The sequence below is a fragment of the Topomyia yanbarensis genome, chromosome 1 (assembly GCF_030247195.1).
Source record: "Topomyia yanbarensis strain Yona2022 chromosome 1, ASM3024719v1, whole genome shotgun sequence".
Taxonomy (NCBI): domain Eukaryota; kingdom Metazoa; phylum Arthropoda; class Insecta; order Diptera; family Culicidae; genus Topomyia; species Topomyia yanbarensis.
The window spans coordinates 43,132,271-43,141,589 of NC_080670.1; the positions used below are offsets into that span (position 1 = coordinate 43,132,271).

At 42.8% G+C, this 9,319-nt stretch overlaps 1 protein-coding gene across 1 annotated transcript; it reads left to right on the forward strand.

The window, feature by feature from the left end:
- The first annotated feature begins 644 nt into the window (after nucleotides 1-644).
- LOC131695146 (uncharacterized) lies at nucleotides 645-4,595 on the forward strand. The gene has a single exon (XM_058983668.1). It carries the CDS (start codon nucleotides 645-647, stop codon nucleotides 4,593-4,595), a length of 3,951 nt encoding a protein of 1,316 aa, XP_058839651.1.
- Nucleotides 4,596-9,319: the final 4,724 nt, after the last annotated feature.

Consider the following 9,319-nt stretch of genomic DNA (forward strand, 5'->3'; position numbering starts at 1 on the left):
TCAGCTGTTAATTTGCGGCTCATCGACGATCAACTGGGCCGTCTCAGGAGATAGACGGAAGAAAATCCTCCGAATACGGAACCACCAACGTAAGTCGCCCCAACATTTGGTCCTTCGAGCCGGATACGGAGGAAACCCCAACCAGAAAGGATCGGTACGGTGAGTACGCCATTACAAATTGCTGCTGACGCGACGCTACGGCAAAGATACTGCCCGTCCCAGCCCCGAAGGTGCCTACCGTTAAGGCCATTTTGGACGCTATCTCTGCAGTTCATTGTGAACTTTTGTCATCGCAGCTGATTTGCGCCAACTCGGAACAGGATTTTTTGATAATTTTCTGTTTGCGAGAAAATTTGCATGTTTTTTGCTGAGGTGGTGGAGAGTGGCAAATTCGCGTAGATTGGTACGCTCGCGTCGGGAAGGATAATTTCGTTCGATTTGCGTATCATTCTCGGTCGTTCCGCGAAAAATTGGCATATCGCGACGGGAAGGATTTTTTCGTTCGAATTGTGCCATTTTCGATTCCGTGTCGTGTAGGAACGGTACCCGCGCCGGGAAGGAGTCCGATTTTTCGATTTGTACCGTTTTTTTTCGTTTCCGATATTTGAAGTGGTGGTAGTGAAGACCAGTGAAGTGGTACAATAATGGCAACCAAGACAGAAAAGAAGCTGTCAGAGTACGTGATCCAGCGGAAAGGGATTCTTGTAGTGCAGAAGGCAGTGGAAAAGTTCGCGGAGAATTTCGATTGCGATCGGGATGCGTGCCAAATTCCAATTCGCCTTGATTCACTGGACCGGATCTACAAGGAGTACCTGGAGGTACAAGGACAGATCGAGTTGTACGATAAACCGGAGATGTTGGATACCCATCTGCAAGAGAGAATGGATTTCGAGACGCGTTATTGTACGGTCAAAGGATTTCTGCTGTCCAATCGTGCTGCGGACCTCAACCCAACCATGCTGAACAGCACTATGGCGGCACCTGCCCATGCTTCGTCCTCGTTTCATCTACGATTACCTAAGATCGACCTTCCCAAGTTTAGCGGTGACTTCTCACGTTGGCTCGCTTTCCGTGACACGTATACGTCGATGATCCACAGCAATGCAGATATTCCGACGGTTGCGAAGCTGCAGTACTTGCTGCAGTCGCTGGAGGGAGAAGCCCGGAAACCTTTCGAGTCCGTAGACATTGAAGCGGACAACTACGCATCGACTTGGGAAGCATTGCTAAAGCGGTATGACAACAAGCGATTCCTGAAGCGTCAGCTCTTCCGAGCATTGTACGACCTCCCACCGGTCAAGCGAGAAAACCCTCCAGAAATCCAAGGATTGGCTGACGATTTCCATCGGCATGTGCGGGCTTTGGCAAAGTTAGGCGAGCCAGTCCATTGTTGGGACACCCCGTTGGTCAATCTCCTTTCCTACAAGTTGGATCCAACTACGCTACGTGCTTGGGAGGAGAAAACCAGCAATAACGACGACGTTACCTATGATATGCTGATCGAGTTCCTCTACCAGCGTGCCCGAATGCTGACATCTGTCGTAACTGACCTGCAATATCGGTCCCAACAACCGGTTACAGCCAAGGTGGCCGGTCCGATTCCAACCCCAAAGCCGTTCAAGGTGGCGTACAAGGCAGCTACCGTTGAACCGAACTACAGTGCTCCGTCGTGCCTCGCTTGTCCAGACAAGCATTTCCTCTTCCAATGTCCTGCATTTTCCGAGGTGTCCGTCCGCCAGCGCCGTGAGCTGGTTTCCCAAAAGCGCTTATGCTGGAATTGTTTCCGTACTGGACACCAAGCCAGGAATTGTACCTCCAAGTTCTCTTGCCGTTACTGTCACGAAAAACACCACTCCCTGCTGCACGAGTCAGAACCGCCGAAGATGCTATCGACTCGTATTATCGAGGAAAGTCAGCCGATTCCCTCGACGTCCGCCATCGCTGACCCTTCCACCTCGGTGAAGCCGAACAGCCAAGTAAGCCTATCGGTTCAGGCTGAGCACAGTACAGTTTTACTGGAAACTGTTTCCCTCTTCGTCGTAGATCAGAATGGCAAGAAGGTCCCCGCACGCGCACTTCTAGATTCCGGATCCATGTGCAACTTCATCACCAAGAAGCTTGCAAATTCCCTGAACCTTCATCGCACCAAGGTGGATATCGCAGTAGCTGGTATAGGTGAAGCCACCAAGCAGATTAAGTGCCAATTGACTGCTATGATCCAGTCGAAGTCGACACCGTACTCTACCAAGCTTGAGTTCCTGATCCTCAAGAGACCGACGGTCAACCTTCCGACCGTTCCGGTCGACATTTCCGCGTGGAATCTTCCCAAGTTGTCGTTGGCAGACCCCAGATTCCATATCCCATCCGACATTGACATGGTTGTCGGTGGTGAAGCGTACCATGAGCTGCATCCTGGCAGCAAGCGTTCCCTGGGAGAGGGATTACCGCTGCTAATAGAGACGGTGTTCGGATGGACTGTTTCCGGGAAGATATCCATCAATCATCCCACTATTCCCCGCGTCTGTCATCTAACCACTGTCGATCGCAGCTTAGAACAAGCGTTACAGAAGTTCTGGGAACTAGAAGCTGTTGAGCCGTGTTCTGTGTATTCCGTAGAAGAAAAACAGTGTGAAGAACTTTACGCTACTACCACCACTCGCGATTCGTCCGGTCGTTATCTCGTTCGTTTGCCACTCACCCGTGATCCGCTAGTCAACCTCGGCGAATCCAGAGCCATCGCCGAACGTCGTTTTCTGAGCCTTGAGAAGCGACTAGAGCGTGATCCACCCACCAAGGATGCATACTGCAAGTTCATGGACGAATACGCACGAATGGCGCACATGAAGAAGCTCGTCGATCCAGTAGACGATGCGAACCCGCACTGCTACCTCCCGCACCACCCTGTGTTCAAAGAATCCAGCACAACCACGAAGGTCCGAGTTGTTTTCGACGCATCGTGCAAAACATCGTCAGGATTTTCCGTCAACAATAAGCAGCTCATTGGACCTGTCGTCCAGGAAGACCTGTTATCTATCGTCATGAGGTTCCGCACACACCCGATTGCCATTGTAGCCGACATCGAGAAGATGTACCGACAGATTCAGCTGCATCCCGAAGACCGACCACTTCAACGCATTCTCTGGCGTTCCAACCGCGACGATCCGCTCATAGCGTACGAGCTCCAAACCGTTACGTACGGGTTTGCATCCGCGCCATTCCTAGCAACTCGCACCCTCCTACAAGTTGCACAGGACGAAGGCGACAAGTATCCCGCCTCCGCAGATGCTGTGAAACAGGATTTTTACGTCGATGACTTTTTATCGGGAGCTGACGATGTCCAATCCGCAATCCGCCTTCGCCAAGAAGTTTCCGCCATGCTTACGTCAGCTGGCCTTCCGTTAAAGAAGTGGGCATCCAATTCCTCCGAAGTCCTTGCGCAAGTCCCGCAAGAAGATCTCGCTCTACTGCCACTGCATGATCTTCAGGACGAACAATCCGTATCCACCCTAGGACTCGTGTGGGAGCCTAAGTCTGATACGATGCGCTTCAAGGTCCAGTTGCCTCTACCAGCACCCGTTCTGACCAAAAGGAAGGTCATGTCCTACATTGCGCAGATCTTCGACCCACTAGGACTAGTTGGCCCGACAATCACCGTAGCGAAACTGTTCATGCAGCGTCTGTGGGCATTGAAGACCGACGCAGGAGATTCCTACGAGTGGGATCGTCCGCTACCTCCGCATTTCCAAGGCGAATGGAAGGAGTTCCATGGTACGCTAGACGCAATCTCCACAATCCGCATTCCCAGATTCGTGTCGCAGGTCAAGACCGAAACCATCCAGCTCCATTTTTTCTCCGATGCTTCAGAGAAGGCATATGGCGCATGCTGCTACGTCCGGTCTGAATCCGCTGCAAGAATTCGTGTTCAGCTGCTAACGTCAAAATCCAAGGTCGCACCGTTAGCCACCTACCAATCGATTGCGCGCCTAGAGTTATGTGCCGCCGTGTTGTCGGCTAGTCTATATGAGAAGGTGATGAAGTCCCTTAAGACAGCGTGCGAAGTGTTCTTCTGGGTTGATTCGACGATAGTCCTCTACTGGCTGCAATCGTGCCCATCGCGCTGGAAAACGTTCGTGGCAAACCGAGTGTCCACAATACAATCCACTACCGGATCTTGCTCCTGGCAGCACGTTCCCGGAGAATCCAACCCTGCAGACCTTATATCCCGAGGTGTCAATCCGGCCGATATCGTGAACCTCGAGTTTTGGTGGATAGGACCGCAATGGCTATCGGTTTCATCACACCACTGGCCACGCACTGTGCTGCCAGCGTGCGATTTGTCCACAATGCCAGAGATCAAAGGCAACGTCGCCATGATGTCGATAGCGGTTGCCGAACCATCTTTCTCCGCTCGACTTTTCAGTCGCTACTCCAGCTTTACGAAGCTACGACGTTCCATCGCGTATTGGATGCGATATTTTCGCTCTCTACGAGCTGCCGTCCAGAAGACCAAACCAGAGCCGTTTGAGTCTCTTTCCACACCTGATCTACGCGATGCTGATCTAGCATTGTGCCGAATTGCCCAACGTGAGACGTAAGTCGCCCCAACAGATTCTTTAAAAAAATTATAATATTGTTTACAACAATTTTCAGATTAAAAACTTTTCTTAAAATATTATTTTTTTGATAAATATGTTCATTTTATATTGTTTTTTTGTTCGAACTCTATAAAGTTTCAAAATTCACGATTACTTTGAAAAAAGTTTTGATTTTTCATAGAAAACATATGAAAAATACATGTGTTTCCCATATAAAACTTCAATCGCTTTGAGCACGAGTTAAAATGGTCTAAATCGCTGAATTTTTTTGGCACCTTGATTCATTTTTCGACCAACGATGGACAAAATTCCAATTTCGCAAAAATAATTGCCACCATAATAGGGATAGATGTAGTGATGATATGGTTATATTATTTTTTCCCAAATAGAAGTCGCTAGTATCTTGACCGTCTAAATGACTTCAATCATTGAGTTTCGTCATCTACTTGTTATGACCATTATAAAATAGCCTTATTCTTAGATTGATATAGAATTTCGCACAACCGGAAGTCACCATCTTGGATATCAAAATGTATTCCTCAATATTTCTACTTTGCATTATGACCCTCTATGAGTGTGTATCGCATCCATAATATGCCGGAAGATAACTGCCCAACAAACATTTCGTGGTTTTATAAAATTTTTTTTTTTCGATTTGTTTATTTGATAAGGCACGTATGCGTTAGCTTAAAGGTGCCATTTTTTCATTGTTTTACATTTTGGATTTCTTAAAACTAGGGGGTTACACATTTCAATATTATTTTGTTTTATATAATGAAACTAAAAAAAACTTTACAGCTAACTTATACATATAAAAGTCGGTTTTATAAATGTTTTAACAGTTGCTTTATTCAGCTCTAGCTGAATATGGGAAGTAGACGCGTAATCATATATCGTTTATTTCACCCTTAAGCATCTGGATTTGGAGAATTTATTCAGCTTGTCTGATTAAGACACATTAAAGAACAATTCTTCAGCATGTATACAGCCTGAAGAAAACCACAGTTCAGCTTTATCAATATCCTTTTCGTTACTGTTATTCAGCTGAGAGAACTATAATAGGAAAATATTAAAAAAAACATATTTAATTTCAAGTTATACACGCCATCAATCTCTTTGGAAGCTATCCTTTTTTTTATGAATGTTACGTTACAGTTAGAGAAAAATTGCATTAACTTGGATATCATATGACGTACCTTGATTCGAACCCGCAACCTATTGAATACTAAGCACTTACCTTAGGGGCCGTACACAAATGACGTAGCTTTTTTGGCGATTTTTGACTCCTCCCCCCCCCCCTCGTAGCATTTGGTCACAAAAATTCTAACCTCCCCCTCGCAAATAACGTAGCATTTACCTACCCCCTCCAAAATAAGCCCATTTCATGACAAATATAGTGTTGATAGTTTTGTTTTGAATTTTATGTCAAGGGGAGCATGAAGAGAAGTTCTCTCAGTTCCCAATCCTGCAGCTGCTAATGAAGCATACGTTCATCTAAATTACTAAATTTTGTTTGGTTGAATCCGAAGTGAAAATTTAATTCAGCTTCCAAACTGAGTCTACCAGTTAGCAACATTAGCTAACTAATGCAGCTAGTTAAATCCGCATACAAAATATTTTCGCATTTTTGCGAACTTGTTATTCCGCGAATCGTAATTTACCTCATGAAAAACCGCATCAAAAGTAACTTGTTTGAATTTAAATTTATTTCTCTTGGGAATGGAGTATCATTAAATTGTTGTCTGTAAACAATGGGTTTTAAACTAGGGGCAGATCACTCTAGGAATGTATAACAAATTTGCATCAAATTAGAAAAAATGCATTTAATTTCCATTTTTGCATGAACTTTGCACTCCCTCGCAGCAAAGTTTGTTTAACAAACGTCCTATGCTGATTCACTTTGTTCGACGTTTTGTTGAATGTAGGGCTAATTTTTTGTAGGGTTTTGACGTCTTACACGCAACGTAAAATATATTGCACGCAACGCAAAATACATTATGAATTTCTATTTTGATGGAAAGAAATGCATTTAATTTAGCTGATTTTTAAAAATGCATCACAAGTGATCTGTCCCTAGGTTTTAAACTTAATGCTACGTCGCACAACTTTTCACCCTACCCTCCCCCTCGTCACACTTCGTCACAAATTTGGTATACCCTCACTACTCCCCAAAATGCTACGTTATTTATGCATGGCCCCTTACTGTCTGCACCAATCTTGCATACATCGAATGCCTAAGATTTCACCGATGTACCGAAAAGTCTAGGCTGCTGAATAGAGTCTGTACAAAGGCTACGGTAGCCTTTTATAGATTTGAGTGAATCTAGTCGGCTTGGGTTCGAATCCCAACCTATGATAATTTTTTTTATTCGGTAATTTTTTTATTTGATAAAACTAGTTTCGAAAACTGATGATTGTAGATGTTTTTGTATTCAACATGAGGACTTACGGTTGTCACAAATCATTTAGATAAGTAAAAATGGGTGTCATATGAATGAGGTGGTAACTAAATGATGGATTGAAGCCATTTAAAATTCTAAGGTGGCAATCTCCTCGATTTATTTACCACTCCCTGCCAAATAATTTTCTTTTCAATGTGATTTTTTTTTGGTAAGCGGAAGTCGCTATTCGAATTCAATAGTTTAAATATTCATATCAATTACACAAGGGCGCGTGTGATTTGGTAAGCTTGTGCATTGAAAAATTTACTTATTACTCGGCTGTGCGTGTATTTAGCTGAGTTTAACTAAGTGTGTAAGTATATGCAAGTCATTGGAATGAATTTTTTTAGGTTTGCTAATGCATCGAACCAACTTGATAACTATTTTTTGTTAGCAATGACATTTTTTCAGGACGAAATTAAAATTGTAAACCACTACATGAAATTATAAAAAAACTGTATAAATGTTATAAGAGCAAACCGTTGAAGCAACAAATAGAATAAGAAAAGGGTTCTAAATGTGCTAATTTGAGAAGTTCTTCACTTAAAAGTAAAAAAAATAATGTGCGTGTATTGGGACTCGAACCCAGGTCGGTTACCAATAGTCATGGTTTGCTTATCGTATCAATTTTTAGAGTAGGAACAATTACCTTTATTAAACACATAATTCAGGTGAAAGTCAAAGGTGGTATAAAGGCAAATGTATAAGTAGAAACAACCTTCTGAAGACATGTAGTGCAGCTTAATGAATAAAGGTAATAGTATTGGCAACAGAATCAACTTATTCAACTCGTAATTCCGTCTAATTGGGATGGTTGAATAAAAGCATTAATATTGCTGCTGCTACATTTGTTAGTAGTATAGTTCACCCTAGTTTGAACTGGCGAATACTGGAGTTTAAATAAGCTGAATAAACTGTTAGTGCTTAAAAAGTTTTATTCAGCTTTCGTAGCCTTTAATCTGCTTTAAATCAAGCAAGTAGTCTTATAGTTCAGCTTTTAATGTTGGTTGGGTGGTTTGTAGATCTTGATACATTCACTTCAGTACACTCTTGGAATACCTGGAACATGAGTGAACACCTATCCAACTCATTAAATGTTATGTACTGATTTGATCAAACTAACTGTAATAAGAATGTGAAGCGAACTTTTTAACGAACTAATTAAAATTAGTACAATAGATCAAAACACTGGTTGCAGTGGTTAATTGGGTACAAAGGAAATAAAATTCAAATTGCGAATTCCCGGTTTGGTTTGTAAATTCCAGTATAAAATAAGCTTTTGACATTTTTTGTATGTTTTTCAAGTTCCACTTGATGATGGCCCAATACTGTTTGATTGGATGGAACTTTGGCAGCCAGGATTTACAAAAGTTAAGGTATAACAGAATAAATTTGAACCATTTGAGGTAGTCATTGAAATTTCGAAAGGTTCTAAGTAAAACCAATTACAAGAGAAAGATAATAGACGCTACAAATCCTATAAATATGTAAAATCATTGAAACTCAAATAATTCAAGGACCAACCGAACATGTCAATCTCTGGTGAAAATAGAACAGGAAAGGTATTTTAGACATTTTTAAAAGGTGTTGAAGACATCCAGGCTGACTCCCGTCAACTTCTTGGGCAGCAATGTTTCATCGTCAAGTTCAAGATTACTGTTCCAGTGTATGTTTGATAGAAGAAAATATGAAAATTTACCTAATCATTTCTAATCTGGCAGGCAATTTGTGAATGTGGTGAAACGATTCAATTCTGTTTTGGCCTGATCTTGCGTTCTGTACCTATGCTCGAAACATGTATGAATGATACGAGGCCAACAACGTCATACACAGTCTAACTTCTACCTGAATCAGACCAGTCGAGCTAAGTGAACGACAACTAGCAGTCTCTCGATCTAGTGTGCATTGTATCCAGAACAATGGAAGCATTGTATTAATTCTTTCCGTCATAAGTAATTTACGAAAACGCGTTGCTCCGACCCAACGCCGTGGTCGTTGACTTCAAATTTTGATCGATGCGATCGAGTCTTCGCGATGTGGTTTACACACGCAATAGAAAATTTCGCGCATGAAATCCGACGGACGCTTATTAAATTTTGTTAATTGCTTTTTTTATTTTTGGATATTGAATAAAAAAGACTCCCGGCTCTGTTAAGCTACCGCTCAATGCCGTATAAACATTTAATTTAAAGAAACCTCTACCTGCGCATTTGAGAATGTTTCCCTACTAGAGATTTTGGCATATTCTACACGCATACGAAAAACTATCCAAAATTTAGTTTC

Coding starts and splice junctions, on each gene's coding strand:
- LOC131695146 (XM_058983668.1), top strand. CDS start 645: ATGGCAACCAAGACAGAAAAGAAGCTGTCAGAGTACGTGATCCAGCGG.